General features: G+C 36.1%; 1 protein-coding gene across 47 annotated transcripts in view; it reads right to left on the bottom strand.

Annotated features, from left to right (window-relative positions):
• PHF21A (PHD finger protein 21A) overlaps positions 1 to 23,168 on the bottom strand; it is a 191,392-nt gene that overhangs the window by 142,294 nt on the left and 25,930 nt on the right. For 16 of the 47 annotated variants that reach the window (XR_004177537.1, XM_031653477.1, XM_031653481.1 and 13 more), the window contains 5 exons: positions 19,290 to 19,330; positions 17,570 to 17,681; positions 11,632 to 11,768; positions 6,014 to 6,046; positions 4,636 to 4,722 (listed from right to left, as the gene is read on the bottom strand). Coding sequence is in view for 43 of the 47 variants with exons in the window: in XM_031653477.1 (XP_031509337.1) it covers positions 4,636 to 4,722; positions 6,014 to 6,046; positions 11,632 to 11,685 (174 nt within the window). In the remaining 4 variants the exon portion in view is untranslated. Of the gene's footprint in view, positions 1 to 4,635; positions 4,723 to 6,013; positions 6,047 to 11,631; positions 11,769 to 12,144; positions 12,238 to 15,385; positions 15,475 to 17,569; positions 17,697 to 19,289; positions 19,331 to 23,168 lie in introns of those variants that run through there. The other 31 variants (XM_031653502.1, XM_031653503.1, XM_031653509.1 and 28 more) reach the window with 9 other exon arrangements.

The following is a 23,168-nucleotide window of genomic DNA, read 5'->3' as shown; positions in this document are numbered from 1 at the left end:
TTAAAAAACAGTAATGCTACAGATACAGATATGCTACTGTAATAGAAAATGCTAATTATTCCCAGTATTTATTTCCCAATTCTTACTCAGTAATAGTCCTTGAATTTTATCTGGCCACGACCACAGGCAATAAACTACCTACATTTTCCAGACTTCCTTGCTCCTAGCGGGGGCCATATGACTAAGTTCAGGCCCATGGGATCTAACTGGAAGTGGTGCATGCAACTTCTAGAAAACATCCTTAAAAAATAAAGGGCTTGCTCTTTGTTGCTTCTCCCCCTTCTTACCAGATGGAGCAGCTATTTTGGACTATGATGTGAAAGCTGCATGCTGAGAATGGCAGAGCAACAGAATAGGAGGAACCTGGGTTCCCTGACACCATGCAACCACTCTTCACAGGCCTAGCCCTAGGGGCACCTACAGAACTTTTAGATGAGAGAGAAATTAAGTTTTCTCTGTTTACATCATTTTCATTTTGGGTTTTCAGTCATTCACAACTGAACATAATCCTAACTAGAATAACTATGAAGGGAAAGTATGGTTCAATGAGAGATAACAGAAACAGTTGATTTTGACTAGAGGAAGGAGTGTCAGGGATAGCTCCTCTGAGGAAGTGACATTTAAGCTATGACATGAAACCTCATCAGGAGGCCACCAGGTAAAAGGAGACAGGACAGCAAACTGTTCAGGCGGGGGAAACCAAAGCTGCAACCACGAAGGCCTAACCCTGAAGCACCACAGTAACAAGCAACAAATTTTGGGATGTTAAGATTGCCTCCATAAGGAATTAAAATGAAAGCACAGAACTAGAGCAACTAAGCACTTTGGCTCCATATCGGAATATCTCCATAAAAGACCATATATGCCTATCAAAAAATAAGGGTGTGGGGAGTGAGCATGACAGTGAATCCTGTTAAAGAAATTAATAGTTGCTTCCATACTTCAGCATTACTTCACGCCTGTAATCCCAGCACTTTGGGAGGCCGAGGTGGGCGGATCACAAGGTCAGGAGATCTAGACCATCGTGGCTAACACAGTGAAACCTGGTCTCTACTAAAAATACAAAAAATTGCCCAGGTGTGGTGGCGGGCACCTGTAGTCCCAGCTACTTGGCAGGCTGAGGTGGGAGAATGGCATGAACCCAGGAGGCGGAGCTTACAGTGAGCCAAGATTGCGACACTGCCCTTCAGCCTGGGTGACAGAGCAAGACCCTGTGTCAAAAAAAAAAAAAAAAAGTTGGATTCTCTGACTAAAGTGGTTCATGTATTTAATACCATGAGAAGAATGTCATTAGATTTTAAAATGTGAACTATGCCTGAAACAGACAAGAGCTTGATGTTAAAAAATTTTTTATATCATATTTCTCGTCTATTTATGATTCTAAAAGTGAAACATATTTATTGTGGAGCATTTAGAAAATATACATATGAGTATACAGAAAAAATAAATCACCTGTAAACTTAACCACCTTCCAATATCTTATACTGACACTGTTTTTACGTACATTTACACACCCACATACATATATACACAAAATAAACATAAAAATGGGACTGTAATGCACATAAAGTTGTGTATACTCTCTCACTTATTATTTCAGAGCACATTCCTGTATCATTAAAATACTTTCCAAAACCATGATCTTAATGGCTATATAACATATAATTTATTTAGCCAATTAAGTCAGGGATTTTCTGAGTTAAAACTGTCCGCCACAAATTGAAGCCCTGCAGGTCAAGAAGCTGACTTAGAAATCTGCCAGAGTTTCTTTCAGAAATCTCAAGTTACAGTTTTAAAGCGCTAGAACCTTCCAACCAAGAATTCAGTGAAATTCACTGAGTTTTAGCCATGAAGGATGCTCACTAAAGGCTGTATTTTCCCAAATGGAGCATACAATTACATAGTTTTAAGGAAGAAACTGAGTAAGTATCAAAGATTGAAGTAGCAACAGTGAATAAGAACTAGTGTCTACTGCAAGAAATAGTGACTATCTGCAATGGTCTTTCTCTTTTTTTTTGCTCATGACTTTGGAGGTCAGATGCAACTTTTAATAAAACAAAAGAAGAGAATATATGAGTCCATTATTTGTATAATTAAAGTTTTCTAATAAATATTGAAAAAATGATTACAGAAAAATGCACAAAGAAAAAGAATGGAAGCAAATACGACAAAGAGTTAAGTGCGAAATATGCCATTATTCTCCAAACTTTTCTGTATTTAAAATTTTTCTAACAAAAAAATTAATGTTAAAATATTAGTCATATGGATAAGGTAATTCAGATTTTAGTTATTAAAGTGGAAGGAAAATTGGTTAGGTTCTGCCAGAGGATAAGTGGCTCTTTTGAGGGGGGGGAGAAAAAGGGCACATAGCATTAGGAAACTGTTCTAAAATAAAACTTTTATTTTTTTGAGACAGCGTCTCACTCTGTCACCCAGGCTGGAGTGCAGTGGCATGGTCTTGGCTCACTGCAACCTCTGCTTCCTGGGTTCAAGCAATTCTCCTGTCTCAGCCTCCCAAGTAGCTGGGACTACTGGTGTGCACCACTACCCCCGGTTAATTTTTGTATTTTTAGTAGAGACAGGGTTTTACCACATTGGCCAGGCTGGTCTCGAACCTCTGACCTCAGGAAATCCGCCCGCCTTGGCCTCCCAAAGTGCTGGGATTACAGGCATGAGCCACCATGCCCCGCCAATAAAACTATTCTAAACTAAACAGTAATATCACATGTTGAAAGTAAGTCTGAGGAGGGATGAGCTTTTGAACTTTACAGCTGTGCTTCCTTCAAGTATTAGCCTACCTAAAAATGGTATTTTTCTGTTCCATCAAGAAGGTTGTTTTAACAGTTAAGGAAATATAAAAATTGCAGGACTGGATTTCAGTTTCTAACTCTAGTTTTATTTACTTTGTATACCTAAAGTTTTCCTGATGTTAGACATTTTTTAAAATTCCAGTTTCTGAAATGCAAACTTAGTTCAGAGAACAATTAGAGCTTGCCACTTGATGAAATGTCTTAACATAGATAGTTGCAATTTTCTATTCAGTAAGGTCCCTAACAGAAAAAAGATTAAAGAATAAAAAGTTACAGAATAAACCAAATCTATGTCAGTTCTCACAAACAAAAATTTCGAGTAGATGTAAATTTCTAAAAATTGTCCCACTTTCCCCAAATGTAGTCTTAAGTTACCTTAACTTTGCAATAGCATCCCCTAACCCCTATTCCACTAATCAGTTCTCACCTTCTTTCCCTGCTGGAACACGTGAATTTTTCAGCAAATGTGACTCATTCATTGGCGTCTTGTCAAACTAACCCTGAAACTATAAGGAGGCTCAGCACTAACAGAATTCTAAAGCTAGAACACTTTCACTAACACACATCATGTTGACTTTAGAGAACTGAATCACATTCAGAGCCAAATACATACTAACCAACTCTGTTTATATTTTTTCTTACAAATTGTTCTCCACCATCCCACCTCCTCCCAATTTTAGTTTGGCAATTCCCTAATCTAAAATACCTCCTGTCTGTGGAGAAGACAAGATGGGGACGCATAAGAATAGGAGGGAAGAATATAAAGCAGTTGTTCACTCAGCTTGGAAGATGATTCTATTCTGAAACATTAATGATTCATATCTCTTCCACATAGTTCTCAAAGTTTATTTCTCCCCTCAGTTAAATGAAACCACAATAGAAACACAATAAAAAATCTCCAGGAATAAATTATTCTCATTGTTATTATTTCACTAAATAACACCAAATAACACACAAAAATCAGTTATTTAGAACTATTTAGTCAAAAATCTTCAATAAAATGTCACTGGCATGAAATATCAACTGCAAATCACCTTATTCTTTTGATTAACACATTCACCTCCTCCAAGACAGAAAACCACTCTTTCTAACCAAAGGGAGAGCGGTGGGGAAGAAACAAGAAAACAAATGCTTCATGGGATTACCATAAACATTTACTTATAACTCTATCAATTGCCACACTCCACCTGGTGGCAGGCACTGCCTGAACTGGTAAAGTGGAGGTCATCATACAAAAAATTCCAAAGAATATTTTCCTGGTGTCCTTGGAAAAAACCAAGATGTTCTTCTCCTGCCCTGCCCTATATAGAATACGTCTAATAAGTTTTTTCACGTAATAGTAGGTCAATATCTAATAGAGATTAACATAAAGGCATGACCATACTTAGAATGGGAGACCTACATTTAGAGCAATCTACTTACAAGAAAATTCTCTCCACAGTAAGTTAAATGTCAGCTCAAGGCTTTAAGACAGGTAACAAGGTACATGCAGCACCTACAAGATTCTCTATCTCCTATTCTCACTAACTGCCTTTACCCCATCCCCTATGGGTAAACTATAGAGTTTAATTAACACAGTTAACGGCAGCCTGCCACATTGCTTTTAGGTATTTGCCAGTAACATATACCCATGGGATACTCTAGAGACTGATTTCAACCAAAAATAAAAATAGATAAACAGAGCTCAAACAAAATTAAAACCAAGTCTGGCTGCCCACACTTATTTTCACACATGAGGAAAAATAGCAGTTCTCTTAGAAGCCTCGAGCAGACATATCTTTAGAACACAATGTTAAAAATATGCCCCCCTCCCCTTTTCCCCTACCTGTTTCTCACTCAAAGCTGTGATTTTGGCTTGGAGTTCATGAAGCTGTTTCTTTAAGTCAGCATTCTGATTGGAAAGAAAAAATATCTGTGAGAAAGATAGTTCATTTGTTAACAGAATAGTAGCAGGAAGACTATGCATACTGTATTACAAATGATGAAGCAACCTGAAGCATTCAGCCAATCAAATCTGTCATGCATTACACTGTAGCCATAATACCATCACCTAATGCACAGATCCTAAATATAGGCTCCTCTCAGCGAAACAGGAGCAGCTACTCTGCAACTGTTTTAAATTACAGAAAGTTTTATATTTGAGCATCTTATACTCTAAGAGTACCTGTCCACTAAAATATTCTTATTCTTTATAGAAAGTATCCATTAACAGAAAACCCAAAGCTCCACTAATCACACAAAAGTAGGAAAATGGAGGTTATAAGTATGCATACATTACATGCTTTACAGCATTATCAACAAAGATAAGAGGTTTTTCTCCACTTGCCCTCTCCCTTATTTAGCAAAGTACATTTGTTATTTTAGCCTAGATCTGAAAAGCTGTCAGTACAGCAACTGCCTTAACACTACATCATTCAAATTAACACACTGACTACCAGGGCATTTTCTCAGTTCTAAAATTCTAGGAATCAAAAAAAGAATACTATTTTAGATGAGATACACTGAGCATGATTGCCTTTTACTAAAGTAGGCAAAAAATTCCAAAATTAAAGTTTTCAAATGCTTAATGTAGCAGGACAGCCTACTAGCAGACTGAACACCACCCTAATGAGAGACTGCTTTTACTTGATTTGTCTCACATACAATTATTTCAATTTACCCTGCTTGGTCTTCTGTCAGGGTTAGGGAACACATCCTCCCCGTCTATTGAATTTGGTTTACTCCATGTGGACTTTTTTATTAGTGTATTTGACATAAGGCTTCCCCAATGAGATCACCCACAATGCTGTCCAACAAGTTACTGCCCTGCCCACCTCAGGTTCTTCAGGTTAAGACAATTCTGTTACATGAACACCAATATTACGACAGAAAGCCTCAAACACTCTGATTTTGAATAAGTGGGTTTATGGAAATGAATTTAAGCTATATGATGAGTATTAACTCAATATTTTTCTCCAAAATACTCAAACCAATTAATATAAAACCAAAATAATAGTAACAAAAATGAAATAATAGCTATATTAAAATAGAATGAATTTTTCTAAACTCTTAAAACCTGAAGATAAATGTATTAAAAATAATTGCTATTAGAAATGAAGTAATTCTTAAAAGTTAAGTACCATCTATATTTAAGTATTTTATGGTGATTTTATTTTAAATTATTTTTAAATTTAACAATTACATGAATAAAAATAGTAGTTTACCTGTGGATCCTGCTTCATCTGAGCAACCAGTTTCTGGTAATAAAGAGAGAAAAAGAGCCATTAGTCTTACATATTAACTCCCTATGGCTAATCAGGTTTGGACCAAAAAATCTAGGATTTTAAGTTAACACAAAACAATGAGCAACACCACAATCAGAACAGACTAAAACCTTCTGTGATGCATGTAACAGGCTCAGGAGACACTTCCTTCAATAAAAAAATCAAACCACCACTTTATATTTGAAATGAAAAAGTGCCTGATTTTTAAATCTGGACAGAGATGGGTGACAATGGCTTCCGAAAGGAATTTAAACAAGCTGGATGCTCCAAAAGCCAAACATCCCTTTCAAATGCTGTCAATGTCTGGAGTCCCAAACAAGGCCTGGAAAGAAGCTGGCCGCACACAAAACCGGCCTGTTACATACAGAGCAAAGTACAGATTTGGCAGGTCTATTGATTTGGTTCTTACCACTGAAGGAGTGTAGTGTCCTATGTGACTTTGCCACAGTCTTTTCTCAAGAAGGAGTTAGGTGCAGGGGAGGACAAGTTCAGTGGGGCAGTGATACTCAGTATTTGAGAACAAAGAAGTGCAGGAACAATACAAAATTCTATCTAACTCGATTCCTCTGGGAAAGAGAGTGCTACCCAATACTGAATGGAAAAGATCTTTGCTAGGGAAAACAGAAGCCCAAACAAATAACAAAGAAAGAAAGAAAAATGAATGTCTTTTGACCTAACCCAACTTCTAAAATCATTGCTGCCCAAAGGTAACAATAACCATAGACAGAAGAATTTGAAGGATAAAGGAGCATCAGAAGTCCTAAAGTAACTGGGAATAAGCTATTACCCAAGTCAATTTTTCATGTAATGGAAAAATTTGTCACTCTCTTTTGGTGACAAGGCACTTTTAAATTGTTTAGTTGTAAAATAAAACCTTTCTAAAAATATACTATATATTTATCTAACTACTACCTTTTTTTTTTTTTTTTTTTTGAGACAGGGTCTTCCTCTGTCACCTAGGCTGGAGTACAGTGGTGTGATCATGGCTTGCTGCAGCCTTAACCTCCTGGGCTTAAGTGATCCTTCCACCTCAGCCTCCCGAGTAGCTAGGACCCCAGGTGCACACCAGCACACTTGGCTAATTTTTAAACTTTTTGTAGAGACAGGGTCTTGTTATGTTGCCCAGGCTGGTCTTAAACTCCTAGTCTCAAGGAATCCTCCCTCCTCAGCCTTCCAAAGTGCTGAGATTAAGGTGTGAGCCACCACACCCACCCTAACTTCTTTTTTTTTTTTTTTTTGAGGCCGGGTCAGCTCTGTCGCCCAGACTGGAGTGCAGTGGCCGGATGTCAGCTCACTGCCAAGCTCCGCCTCAGTTTCACGGCTATTCTCCTGCCTCAGCCTCCCGAGTAGCTGGGACTACAGGCGTAGCCACCTGCGCCCGGCTAGTTTTTTGTAATATTTTTTAGTAGAGGCGGGGTTTCACCGTGTTAGCAGCAGGATGGTCTCGATCTCCTGACCTCGTGATCCGCCCGTCTCGGCCTCCCAAAGTGCTGGGATTACAGGCTTGAGCCACCGCGCCCGGCCCCACCCTAACTTCTTAAAAAGAAGAAAAAAAATTTTTTAAATCAAGCTTTTATTGATACTTAGAGGAATGATTATATTAATATACTAAACTATAAACAATAGGGTCCTTACAAAAAAGGTCCCAAACTACAATATTTTAAAGTTCTTAAATCCACACTGTAGTTTTCCAGTCCACTCCTTAACATCAAGTAGTCAGCCAGAACATTTTGCTACTATTCTTTTTTTTTTTTTTTTAAAGATGGGATCTCGTTCTGTCACCGAGGCTGCAGTGCAGTGGCACAATCACAGCTCAATGCAGCCTCCAACTCCTGGGCTCCAGCAATCTTCCCACCTTATCTTCCTAAGTAGTTGGGACTGCAGATGTGCATCAACATATCCAGGTCTGGTTTTTGTGTTTTGGTTTTTTAAAATATTTTTAAGAGATGAGGTCTCGCTGTGTAATGCAGGCTGGTCTCGAAATCCTGACTTCATGCGATCCTTCTGCCTCAGTCTCACAAGTAGCTTGGATTATAGGTTTGAACTACCAGGCTTGGTTAATTTTTATTTTTCAAATATTTTTAAGAGATGAGGTCTCACTATGTTATCCAAGCTGATCTCGAAATCCTGACCTCAAGCGATCCTCCCACCTCAGCCTCCTGAGTAGCTGAGATTACAGGCATAAGCCACCATGTCCAGCTCTTGCTACTATTCTAACAACCCTGAAACCCAGCTCAAATTTGCTGTTTCAGACCTGCTGTGTGGTACGCTCACTGGACTAATTTTAAGACGAGGGAATAGGTTGTAATAATCTAAGAAATCCTCCTTTAGTAAAATGTATAATCTTTAGTGTATCACTTCAGACATTTATTCTAATTGGTCAAGTCTTTCTCCCTGGTGCTAAGACACGTTTTAGATAACTGAGGTTGCCAACCATGTGACCTCCAAATACATAAGGTATGTGTCACTATATTCTACTTCATATTTAATGGTAGTAGCTCTTCTATATCCTAGTCTTAATCCACAAAACAGAAACAATACATATTCCAAGAGTTTAAGGGAATTGAAACACAAGGTTTTATACATATACATTTTTACATTAATGCTAGCCACACTCTTCAATGAAAAAAGCTCTTGATTTTCCTTTTTGATTTGGTTACCAGAGGGTTGAGCTGAAAAAGGTTTTCTTCCAGACACTGGAATTTAAAAATTCACTGATAACCACATGAAGTCTTCACCTCTAAAGGAAATAAATAAGCCAACTTTTCTATCTATAAGCAGTTAAACTGCATTTTAGACAATCAGGGGTAGGACTGGACAAGCTGGGCAACTTACTGGACCATCCAAATCCCTAGTAACTTTAAGCTGACATCATGTTAACAAAGTTAAGTTACTTTCCACAAGAATGTGGCAATATTTCTTGAGGATATACTTTATGCCAAAGGTAAGCAGAAAAACCCATAGGCCAAATCTGGCCCGTCATTGTTTTTGCAAATAAAGTTTTATGGAAAAAAGTCATATTCATTCATTTATATATTGTCCGTGGCTGTTTTGTACATGCAACTGCAGAGCATAGTAGTTGTGACAGACCATAAATTACCCACAAAGCCAGAAATATTTTACTATGTGTCCCCTTTCAAAAAAATTTGCTAACCTCTGTTTTATACTATTCTCCGTTTCATATAGAGTAAATACCCTGAAAATTTAAATGTGATTTCCATCAAATCTAAATAAGGTCAAAGAAAGGAGGAGGAGAAAAGACAATTTCCCCAAAAAGATGAGATGTCCATCACAGGACATTATTACTTAAATATTTATTGAACATCAACTATGTGTACATTACTACTTTCATAACTATCTCCCATTCGTAACAAAAACACAAAGAACAAAAATATACTTTAACTACAGCAATACCAGGTAGTTTCAGAACACATTTTCTATCCAGTAAGCTCAATTTCAGCCCTAATCTCATTCCCTAGCTGGAAATGCAACCAAGGGTGGCTTTTGTCCCAATATTTAGTCAAATGTATGTTCTGGCTTTGGTCTCAGCCTAGTAACCAACGCCCCTACCTTGATGTCATTTCTAGCATGCCTCAACTTGTCATGATCAATGATTGTGTAGGTGACACCATATAAATTATTTTTCCAAAAATAGTAAAGTATTACAGCTATAACTGGAGTGAAATATATGCTTTCTCTGTTAAAATATTATTGGCATATAAATAAATGTTTATTATCACACAAACAAAATGTTGTATAAATAAAGGATGAATATAAAAGCTATTAATTTTATGCTCAAAGCTGACAGTTAATATGAATAGTAAGAGAATGTTTAGAATAACTTTAGGAACTATATCCCTTTTGAGTCAACAAATGTAAATTTAAAATTTTAATTAGATTTAAAACAGAATAATAAATATTAAGTATTTTCATAATTGTGATGTTTATAAAATTGGTATGCTTGAATTCAGAATATGAAACAAAATATTTAGTAATTAACTTCAATTAATTTAGATCATGAGCCTTTCAAGAAAGGATTATTTGGGAGACTTGCTCATATCTTGTGAGGAGGAACTAAAGCAGAATGTTAACTTTGCCATCTCAATACTTCTTTAGAGGAGGAAAAACTCCAAAAATCACACACAACATCATAAAATTATCCTTGATCCATATAAATTTCAGATTGACTACTGTACTCCCAAAATTCATTCTATGATGATGTTAGCTTTGCACCAAATGTGAATTTAATTTTTATCACTTGCCATTCAGCCAAACTGGGTATTCAACACACCTCTATGTTAAACTAGTTTCACTCAGAAAAAGACAAGCTTGTTTTTGTAACAAATTTCTGCTCTCCTCAGTCAGTACCAGAAGCAAAGTTAAAAAAAAAAAAAAAGTACACAGCTTATTGCCTACTTAAAGAAGCCCACGTGCACAGGGCCAACTCCGCAGCGGAACAAGAGTTTAACGAGATCCGGAGCAGCAGCAGGGATTTCTGAACAGGTGCTTTTGAAGCTTCCTTTAAGTTCTCACCCACACTAATTCTGAGCAATGTGCAAATCTAGTAGTTATCAAAGGCCCAAGATATTCTCCCAATGATTTCAAAAGTTAATGTTACCTTAGACTACTCAGATAAACAAAGGAAACTATACCTAAGAACAAACACCTTTAAAAAGTAGTTTTACTTATCCTTCTCTGCGCTCCCATATCCCCAATTGTTACAAATTCAAAAGCAGTCAATGCATCATCCTTTATCACTTTTGAGTACCAAGGATTAGATACATGCATGTGTATGTGTGTCTTCGGCCTGATGTCCAGCTAAAGTCTAGAAAGATATAGAACAATGGTACTCTGTTTACATAACAAATTTTAAATGTAATTATTTAAAGATAGCTTTTTGTCTTGATTATAGTTATGTATATTTTTACTTTTATATATTCATATATAAATTATATTTAGTATTTTAATATTTTACTATTATATACATAAAATATATTGTTTTACAAATGTATTTAAAATATATTTTATTTATATATACATTTTTATAGTTACTTTAAATGTTTGTTTAGTCTGGGTATCTGAGGTAAAATATAAGAATTGTAAAATCTGAAATTTAAACATCTGTGAAGATAATCACATTTTCTTTAAGGAAGATTGGAATCAACGCATAAAGCTGAGTCATATGATCTGTAAAAACTTTAGTACATATGGTAGTTGAGTTAGACATGTTGTTATTTAAAACATGCAAGTTAAATCACATGAATAAAGTCCTTCAGATGAACCAAAAAGCAGAAAAAAGATTTCTTTCTTTTTTGTTAACACCTTTGGTGTATGAAAAAAATCTTTTCAGTGCTTTTCTCTACAAAGGAAATCAGGAATACTTTCTTTAAGTTCTTAAAAGTAGTATCTATGACTTTGCTGAGTAGTGATAAAAGGCAAACGACATGACTCTTGGACAAAATTGTCTTAAAGATTATTAAAAACCGTACTAAACACCAGAGATAGGCTTGTTTACTAATCTTAACAACAATGTGGGAGAAGCCAATAATACAACGTACCTGGTGAACCTGAATTTCCACTTTAAGAGCCTCCTGTAGAGTCTGCAACTCCATCCTCTACCTTCTCCACTTTCTCTGCTAATTCTATAGTTTCTTCAGCCTCTGTTTAAAGTAAAAAACTCCTCTTCTCACTGCAGCTGTAAAGATCGTAAAATGTTTTGGATCATTACATTTGGAACAAATATAATATTTATGTCAAATAAATTATGTTAGTAAAAAAATATCTGATTCTCTAACGCAGGGCAAGAAATTTCCCAAAGAGACTTTTTTTCCCCAAAACAATTCTTCAAGTATTCCTCTAAAGAACACTTCAAATAACTAAGAAATGAAAAACAAAAAAAGGGTTTAATCTGGTCATGGAAACATCTAAGCATCCACTACATGCTCAGCACTGTATTAATCACTACATACTGAGGATACAGAGCTGAATAAGACCACTTCTGCCTTCAATGAGACTATAACCATTCAGGACACACTGTCCTCAGAAAGAGACATATAACAACAGTATCATACATTTTTAAACTTCACACAGAGTGGACTGGAGAGTTCGGGGTTTCTCAGAGGTTAAAGAATGCCGGGGTAGTTTCATTTGGATGGGTTCTCACTCTACATAAAAAACAGAGAAACTCAAAATGGGGAAATTCTGGTATAACTTAAACATTTACATTTAACAAATTAATACTCAACACAGACAAATACAATGCAATATAACTGTGCTATCACAAAGTTATGATGTGGATATTTTTAAATCTATCGTGTGTAACATGAGGTAGTCTAGTAATGGAACACACATCCAGCTTTACAATGAAAATCATCTTTCAAGCTTGCCAGTCATCTCTTTGACTATACATATGGCAAGTGGAGATAATGTCAAAAGTCTAAATCTGTTCATGTGACACCCAGCTTGACCTTCCTATCCTCCTCCAATCATCACTACTCTAATTTAAATTATTTCAATGGCTAATTTATCCTTTATTATTTTTTTTCCATTCTTGAATGTGGCCTTAGACATTATTTTAGTACTCTGCCAAAGCAAAAGTCTGTTTTTGCCTGAATAAATTTAAATTTTACTTCAAATTTCTTTTCTTCTTTGCACCTATAAAACTTGTAGCTAGAGCTGCTTTTTAGCATTCATATAAACTGGGGAAGAGAACAATCAGAAAGTTAGAGGAACCACTACTCCTTAAACCAATACAATAAGATTCATGATCTTCATACTTCTAAATATTATTTACCTATGGGTAAAGTCTATATTCAACCTAAGTTTTCTAAGAGCCCTTTGAAAACTCTTTTAACAGAGTTATAATGGAATCATTAACTAGGGAATATATTCCTGTGAATATGAGTTTTCATTATATTTGCTTATTCTCATTAGGCATAAAACATCAGCAGAAATCTCTCTCTTAGGGCTTATATACTAGATTATACAACATCAAAATACTCAAACCTAAGAAAGAATAAATTCCAAAAATGCAAAATTCCTTTAAATTCACATTTGCAAACGACAGGAAAAGTTTACTGTAGAATGATAATGTTAACCAAAACATTTTAAAACGCAGTATATTTAGGGGAGATATTAATAATTTAGAAAGGGAGACATACTGTGGTGAACAAATCTGGGTAGTTTTAGCTACTATCTTTTAAAATATTTGGAATGATAACCAATCAGTCAGTAAGTATCAGAATCATTAAGTCACTAAGCCCAAGATTTTTGTTATCATGTAAGCTTACTCTAACTGCAATACTAAAGTTAAAACTACACAGCCACTTTAAATACCAAAATAATCTCCCTACTCAAATTCTTGACTTATATATTACAGGTCTTCTTGAAAACAACACTTGGTTTTAATTTTTACAAGGCTCTACCAGAAAATGTGTCCAAAATGATTCCTTATAATTTCTGTCAAGAATCACTTTGAAGTTGAAGGGGTATTTTTCAAATATTCATACTTCATTCTACTGGTAGTAACATAAAACCATAGTTCAACTCAATTTACATAAACTCTGGAAATGAACGGCAGGTTAAAACAAGAAGAACTCACATTATACATGACAAAGGGCTAATATAGTTTATACATTTAGGGCCCTCACAAATTGATAACAAAAATCTATGAAAAAACAATTTACAGAAGAAATAAGAATGACCAAGAAACATGAAGAACTTCCATCATCAATTAAGACACAGAAATATAATTAAGATTATATGCTTTGTCTATTAAACTGAAGACCTATAAAATAATAATACTCTGAGCTGTCTAGAATTTATAAAGTGCCACTTTATAATTTGCTGATGGTTATCTCTAGGTAGTAGCACTGACAATTATTTACTTTCTTCTTTTTGGGGTATTGATATTTTCAAAATTTTCCATAAAAAATATGCACATTTTTTTAAACAAGAAAACATTAACCAAGGATTTGTAGATAAAGCATCAGAAAATGTTATACTATCAAACAAAATGCTCAGGAAAAGAAAAAGTTAAAACCAGGGTTTAACCTGAAGACTGTAAATGTCAAAGAGTGCCTCGCACAATAATAAGCCTGCAACTCAAGTTAATGAGGAGCTGATGGCTTTTACTTTCTCCATCAGATTGTTGTCTGCTTCTTAGAGATACACAAAGGCATGAAGTTTTATTCAGCAAGGACTCTGAATGCCAATTACTCATTTTATTTCAAAATAAAACTGAAGGGTTAAAAAAGTTAGGACTAGTTGTAGAAAAACATATGAAGGATTAGAAGATTCATTTGAAATTCTTTTTCTTTTCTTCAGAAAGGTCTCTTTCTGGATAGTAATTGTAAGAGATTGGTCTGTGCAGAAAGAAATTATAGACATGTATCTATAGTTTACAAAAAAAAGGCAGGTACAAGTTGAATCTTGTTTTTTTAATTTTATTTTTTCTTGTAGAGAAGAGGTCTCATATGTTGCCCAGGCTGGTTACGAATATATGCTGAATCTTTTGAAGAAATTTTTTTCCTGAGACAGGGTCTCACTGTGTCACCCAGGCTGAAGTGTAGTGGTGCGATCACAGCTCACTGCAGCCTCAACTTGCTGGGCTCAAGTGATCCTCCTGCCTCTCAGCCTCTTGAGTAGCTGTGACTACAGGTGTGCCCCACCACACCTGGCTGATTTTTGTATTTTTTTGTAGTGACAGGGTTTCGCCATGTTGCCCGGGCTGGTCTTGAGTTCCTGGGCTAAAGTGATCCATCCACCTTCAGCCTCCCAAAGTATGGGATTACAGGTGTGAGCCACTACACCCAGCTGAAAAAATATTTTGAGGTCTTGGACATCTCATGCAGTCATCATCTGAACACCACTGGGAGGCAGTTTATAGCATCAAAAGAATTATTTGCTACATTTGTAAAAGATGATTTAACATATTTTGACCAATTCTAACAAGTTATAAATAATAAATCAGTTGCTGCAAGGTGAATACCATCAGACTCACAAGACGGTAACACACTGTATTCCAGCATAATGAATGACTCTAACCATCCAACAGTTCTACAAGTCACTATCAGCAAGGCCACTTGCCTAGCCCAAAATACTAGCATATGCAATCTTCCAAACTGTACACGTCAAACCATTCTGATACCTAATGGCCTCTAACCTTCCAATAACAACAACAACAAAAAAAACATAAAATCAAACACACAAACCAAACAAAAACAATAATCAAATCCCACTAAAAAGGTCAGTCATGATATATGGAAAGCACATTCACCACCCCAAAAACCAAAAAATGCTAATTCTACTTACTCACTGTGTGACTACTCTCATCCTCGGGGTTTTTTTGTTTGCTTGTAAATCAGGAAAATGGAAACAATATCACCTACTTCATAAGACTGCTGTGGTTTAAATAAGGCAAAATTATATGAAAAGCCTTTTGCAAACTGTAAAGTTTTATGATGGTTTTAAAACACTTAATTCTTTTCTCTATACAGAACTTTTAATAAAACTTCTCTACATAGTATATATCTAGAAGACTGTAGCCTTTTATGTTCTCAAATTCTCTGTGGAGGTTCTTCTAACTATTTCTCTGGGTATACTTCTGCTTGAAGGTATGTGACCTGCAGGTATTTTATTATGATTCTAATAACTCGTAGGAAAGCTGTAACTCCGATTTGGATGTTACTGACTTGACAGAAACATTTTTCCAATCAAAACTTGACTCATCAACCAACATTTCTTTAACAATAAGTCCATGCCAGTGTGCCCCCAAACTGTCCCTAAAAAGGACAACTCCATGTTCTCTATACCATGCATTTATTTGATGTGAAACTCCTCTGCTTTTTATCTATATTCTGAGACACAATGTTTAAGTTTAATTCATTTTCTTACATAGGAAAAAGTAGAAGGTCTTGACAGATCTATGTATCTTTACTTCTTGTCCCATGCTTAATATCTGAATATCAGGTTTCAATTTGTACAAAATACTTACTTCTTACTATGTATCTAACACGTAGGGAGATAAAATAATATCTTTATTAGCAGTAGTGCTAAAATTACCATGAATGCTAAAAATAAAAAAATTCTTGGCCGGGCGCGGTGGCTCACGCCTGTAATCCCAACACTTTGGGAGGCCAAGGCGGGCGGATCACAAGGTCAGGAGATCGAGACCATCCTGGCGAACACGATGAAACCCCGTCTCTACTAAAAATACAAAAAAAATTAGCCGGGCGTGGTGGTGGACGCCTGTAGTCACAGCTTCTCGGGAGGCTGAGGCAGGAGAATGGCGTGAACCCGGGAGGCAGAGGAGCTTGCAGTGAGCGGAGATCGCGCCACTGTACTCCAGCCTGGGCGACAGAGTGAGACTCCATCTCAAAAAATAAATAAATAAATAAAATTATTCTAATACTATTTATGAAAACATTAACATTTACTAACATGAATCAATACAAATGACAACATTAAAAAACACAATATATTGTCTATTTTCTTATCATTTAGCAAATTTTCAACACATCTTGATTTATTTTCGTCACAGTGTTTCTTTTATGACACTACACAAGTGAACAGAAAATACTACTGCACAAAGCGCTTGGCAACCCTGATTTTAGAGGCGAACCCTCTGAATCTGGTAAGGTTACTATGTTCAAATCCCAGTACGACAGCTGTTGACAAATACCTCCTTAGCTTGTTGGATATTTCCATACTATTAAATTATATTTAATAATGTTGTTTCCTATTAAATTAAATCAAAAAATATATATACATACATATCATTACATTTATGATATCTAAATACCTGAATGTATGTGAGTATAAAGTATCTTTCTCATCTCTATTTGTTTTGGAGGGGGTTGGGGGCAGGTCCTCACTTTTTAAAAAAGGAATCTCTACACAGGTCATACCTCCACTGCAATGTGCAGGCTATTATGGTGCCTTGGGCCAGGCTGGGGTTCCCCATAGCACCCTCCTTCACAAGTCTATGTAGTGTCCTGGACCCCTCCCTACCATCATCAGTGCTCAGCCCAATATACAGTTTCTACCTCTGCTTCCTGGGGTCCAGGCTGTCTGCATACACACATTCTTCTATTTCCTAACTTTCTTGACGAAAATTAAGCATGTCTACTAAATTATCCCAACCACATCCAACAAAAGGAAAAGTAAGTAAATTTTAAAATACACAGATATTGAAAATGGAGGAGGCTGGGGAGTAGGGTGAGAGCATAGTGACAATGAGGCCAAGGTTTTAGAACTAGTTGTCACATTTACCAGGTTATTAATATTTAATGACTATTTTTTAAAAACTGTCCAGACAAGCCTGGCCAGAATCTTACAAATACATACCACACAAAGGATAACGCAAGTGGGTGTGGTAGTCTCAGCATAACCAATAAATACTTAATAGAAGTGGAAGTTATGGGAGATAGACTTCAGATCAATATAAGGAAAAGGAAGAACTAAGGATAAGAGTTGTACAAAAAAGGAATGGGTTACCTTATGAGGTAGTGGGCTCCCTGTCATTAGAAGTATTCAAGAATGCTGCATATCATATCCCCCTCTTGGAGATTCACAATGCACATTAGCATATTAAAGGTTCTGAGAAGTCCTGCAGTAAAGAAACCTGTTTAACTTTGTTTAATGCAGCATTTCCCAAATTATTTGACCACAGAACCCTTTTCCCACCCCCACCCCACCTCAATAATACTTATTTTCTGTGGGAGTAGAATTCCTCAGAATACATTATAGAAGATGAGCTACATTTTTTAAAAATGTGGTATTCAATATGTACCTGAATAACAACCTGTCAGGGATCTAGAAGAAACGGCCACACAAGGTAAAATATTGGAGAAGGTCCTTAACTCATTTATACCTAGTGTTCCATTATTGGAACACTAAGCTTGTGGGAGTTATTTATATCCTACTGCTCAAGGTCATCGCCAAGGTCTGATTTTCACAAAAAAATCTGCAATCTCCGGTATAAATGGGTTAAGGTCCCTTCTCTAAAATTCTATCCCATGTCAAAGTAAAGAGCTATAGGATCTTGATTATTTATTTTAAAAGGTTTAATGAGAGAAAGGCTAGTAGAATAAAAAGGTAGTAAATGCAAGGATTAACTAGTTCAAGTGCCTCCATGAAACATGTTCAAATCCCAGTCCCCAAAAGAAAGAGAGACACCACAAGCACCATAAACTATCAAAAGGAAACCTTGGCCAAATATCTGCTATATCTACTCTACCCACCAAGTTAATTACTATTTGAGAGAGAGGATTTAAATTTTTTTTAAAAAAGTAGTAGTCTTGCATTAGGTGACTACCCTATTCCAGCTATCTTATTTGAGTTTAATTTTTTTCATAATACATACTCTCCTAATAAAGTTAATATTTGTTTGATGGTTAGTCACTAGATTGCCCTGTGCATTCAAAGAAATGTTTAAGAGTGATGAACAGCCATTAAAAAAATCTATCAAAGTAGATATTAGGAAAAAGTGTTCGCCTATATGCCCCACATGCTTACATTTCTCTCTCTCTCTTTCTTTTTCCTTTTGAAGAATTATATAAAACAACACACGCTAAAAATTTACTATCAGATATGAGGCTAACTAATCCAATATTAAGTTTAAGAATGTAAATAAACACTAGTCCCAAATTTCAAAGTCAAGTTTCCACAGTTAAATTAACCTAAGCCATTTTGCACATATACTAAGGCCATCAAATATAACAGCATATTAAGTAACATAAAACACTACAGGAATCTTAATCTTCTTTTTTTTTAAGAGATGAGGGTCTTGTTTTGTTGCCAAAGCTGAACTTGAACTGGCTCAAGCCATCCTCCTGCCTCAGCTTCCTGAGTAACGGGGGCTATAGGCACACACCACTGGGCCTGGCTAGGAATCTGAACTTTTGAATTTCTTGACTTTTGAATTCTCAACCCGAACCATTGCATTAAGGACATTTTTGGAAAAACGGGACTTTTACATTTTAACAGGTTATCAAATGGTGGAACATGCAGGCCTAGTTGTATTAGCAGAAACACAAATGCATTTGAAATATAGCTACATGAAATTAGACAGTTCATTTCCACTTAGTGCAAACAGCAAAGCCCCATTTCTGAGAGAGAGCTTTTGTGCAAAAAAAAAAAAAATCACAATATTTGAATTCTTATCCAGCTAGCATCAGGATCAGGCATACTATGTCTACCTAGTGAAAGTACTTACCAATTTTGGGGAAACTGGCTCTCCTTCAGCAATCTAGCCCCCTATAACAGAAGAACGGGAAAATGGAATTAGACAACACACACATATTTATGACATGTCATTAAAAGTTGAAGACTCAAAGATTTCTGATTTTAAGAAGAAAAAAACAAAACACATGCAAGTTTCCAAAGTTTTAAAACCCAAAAGAAAAAAAGAGAAGCAATAGGTAACTTTTACAAAGCAAAGAAAGAACTCAAGGGCAGTTAAATCGCTACTTTTCCATACTTTTTCAAGACAAGGAAAAGTAAGTAGTTGATAATTTTCCTTTCGTAAGAGACATATAGAAATGAAATGCACCTCACTTAAATAACATACAAATACTCCTTCATCCCCAACAAGTGACCTCTACTATCAGTTGTTTTACATTAACAAATTAAGCTAACATCACTAGTTCTTAGTTTGGTCCTCATAAAAGGCATTTTCTTCAATTAATCTTGAAATGTACTTGCCTTATGTAAGGCTTTAAAATCACAGCATTTTATTATAATATATAGTCAGAATTTTAACTAAACTTTTCTTCACATTCTTAGATGTGTCTCACCTTTTTCTTTTTTGAGACAGAGTCTTACTCTGTTGTCCAGGCTCGAGTGCAGTGGCACAGTCACAGCTCACTGCAGCCTCAACCTCCCAGCCTCAAGCAATCCTCCCACCTCAGCCTCCTGAATAGCTGGGACTACAAGTGTGCCACCATGCCTGGCTATTACTTTATTTTTTTGTAGAGTCAGGCCTCACTATGTTGCCCAAGCTGGTATCAAACCCCTGGGCTCGAGCAATCCTCCCCACCTCAACCTCCCAAAGTGCTGGGATTACAGGTGTGAGCCACCGTGCCTGGCCACGTCTTACCACTTTAGATTGTAAACCACATACACAAAAGCTATTTGTTTCCATGCCACATATCTAATCAGTGATAAAGCCAGAAAGAAAATTTACGTTTTGGGATCCCAATCCAATATTAGGAAAACAAAAATTAAAACTTTTCCCTTAATATTTTAATATTTAATTATTTAAACTCCACTATGCTATGCTCTAAAACTACATGTCTTCTTTTTGCCTTAAATATGGTGTTTGTTGACTGATATTACCCCAACAGTGTCTCCTTTCCTCAGGGAATATTTCAAAAGAGCTTCACGTCTCTCAGATTGTAAATCTTTGTTTAACCATGTACAGTTATACCAAACATACAATAAAATTATTTGAAAGGGCCCCAGTTCATACAGTTAGCATTCATTTCCAAAAGAAAGTAATGTGCTATTCTATTCTGCCTTTTCTTTAGCAGCTGTCCTTTTTAAATTTCTCAGGCCCATGCAAATAACAATTTTAATCACAAAGGTTAGGATGACTCCCAACCAAAAGAGAAATCATGCAACAATCTGTAGAACAATGCAGCTATTAAAAAGTGGATTCTTAACACTACTGATATCTATAGGATTCTGTGCCACTCAAAAGGTTGCCTGAAACAGTAGCAGGCACATAGTAAATGCTCAATAAATGTTTGTTAAATCAATGAATTGACTAAATAGACACTTAAGCTGTCTGTTGAGGGCTTATCTTCCCTATTAGGGCTTTCATGTTAGCTCCTTCAGGCTGGCGATAATTTCTTATGCATCGATTTCCAGCAGCATTATTTGTTAAATGAATGACTTTCTGGAACTGTTTTCATCCACGTTGTTGATTAGGAAGTAAAATATTACCACTTTAAAATATAATAAAAAGGAAAAGACTGATAAATTGGACAAAATTAAAATTAAGAACTTCTGTTCATCAAAAAAACACCATTAAGAAAGTGAAAAGGTAAACCACAGAACTGGAGGTGATAATTATAGTATATATAATCAACACAGGCTTATACCCAGAATATATAAAACATGTTGAAATTCAAAGTGATGAGGATGGGACGGGGATTTTAACTTATAGAGCATTTGAGAAAGTATTAATAAATGCTGCTGAAAAGGCATATCCAACAAAAGACAGCACAATGTACATATACCTTATCTCCAAGGCATTTTCCCCAAAAATGAGTAGCAGGGCCAATCCTAAACTGATAAAGAATTTTGCCATGATATCCTGAAATCATGATGTCATCAAACTGCTCATAAGACTACTTGTAGGGACTGCAGAAATCGCATAGAAAATCAAAGCTGGAGGCCGGGCGCGGTGGCTCAAGCCTGTAATCCCAGCACTTTGGGAGGCCGAGACGGGTGGATCACAAGGTCAGGAGATCGAGACCATCCTGGCAAACACGGTGAAACCCCGTCTCTACTAAAAAATACAAAAAACTAGCCGGGCGAGGTGGCGGGCGCCTGTAATCCCAGCTACTACTCGGAGGCTGAGGCAGGAGAATGGTGTAAACCCGGGAGGCGGAGCTTGCAGTGAGCTGAGATCTGGCCACTGCACTCCAGCCTGGGCGACAGAGCGAGACTCCGTCTCAAAAAAAAAAAAAAAAAAAAAAAAAAAAAGAAAATCAAAGCTGGAGAAGTTAAGTGATTTCCCCAAAGGTCACTCAGCTAGCTGATAGTGAAGCTGGAGAAGAGCTTACAGGCTCGAGATTCCTTGGCTGAGCTCATTTTCCACTAGACCTTACTTTTTCTTAACCCGCTGCAGCAGTTACTCTTCTAAAAAACAAACTACAATAAACACTAGCAAAATATTTTTGGAAAAGTCTGCACATAAAGTTTTAAAGGAAAATCACATAAGTAAGCCATCTAGGGCAAGTCTTAAAACATGAAATCCTGGCCGGGCACAGGGGCTCATGCCTGTAATCCCAGCACTTTGGGAGGCCAAAGCAGGCAGATCACAAGGTCAGGAGATCGAGACCATCCTGGCCAACATGGTGAATAATAATTATTTAGTAGAAGTCACTACTAAAACTACAAAAAAAAAAAAAAAAAAAATGAGCTGGGTATGGTGGCGTGCACCTGTAATCCCAGCTACTTGGGAGGCTGAGGCAGGAGAATCCCTTGAACCTGGGAGGCAGAGATTGTAATGAACTGAGATCGCACCACTACACACACTACACTCCTGCCTGGCGACAGAGTGAGTCTCCATCCTCCCCCCCAAAAAAAGAAAAAAAAAAACCATGAAATCCTTTAAACCTAAGGGATCCCCATGAATGGGCTTCAGAGGGGTCTGTCAACTCCTTCATACTATATGCTAAATTCTATACATATCAGCAGAGGTACAGTTTTCTTGGAAGAGGGTCCATGGCTTTCACTGGTTTCACAATGAGGTTCACATACCCAAAAAGAAGAAATTATTTTTAGACTAATAATTCTTAAACACTGTGCACATGAGAAATCCCAAAGTCTTTCTTCTTAACACTGCATATTAATTGACTACCATTTGGAAATTGACAAAAAAAAGAAAAGCAAATATTTTATTTCTATAATTTAAGAAGACTGAGCAGCAAAAAGCAACATCTATACACACATTTGTGCTTTTTACACTATCCATATGTAAAACATATTTAAGTTTGAAATTCAAGTTTGATTTCTTCATGTTAAGCTAGTTAAAAGCCACTTTGTTTTTCACATACATTTCACGCTTCTAACTAAAGTACTTCAAAATTTTAATCATATTTGCTTAAATTTTTAAAAGATAGATTTGTTCTTGAAAAATATATCCAAAACACCTAAGTTAGAGTAAATGAAAGTATTTGTGCTTTTAGAGGTGTTATATTATCTTGCTAATATAATGTCATACAAAAACTGAAGATTGTTTACCTCTCCAGAACTTCAAAGGTAACTGCTCTAATTAGAGCTGGTAAAGAAACAAATCATCTGATTTCTGATATGGTTATAATATTTTTAATATTATAAATAAATCTAAAGTGATTAATAATTA

Source organism: Papio anubis, chromosome 12 (assembly GCF_008728515.1).
Source record: "Papio anubis isolate 15944 chromosome 12, Panubis1.0, whole genome shotgun sequence".
In the NCBI taxonomy this organism is placed as follows: Eukaryota; Metazoa; Chordata; class Mammalia; order Primates; family Cercopithecidae; genus Papio; species Papio anubis.
This window is presented reverse-complemented; position numbering and strand designations above follow the sequence as displayed.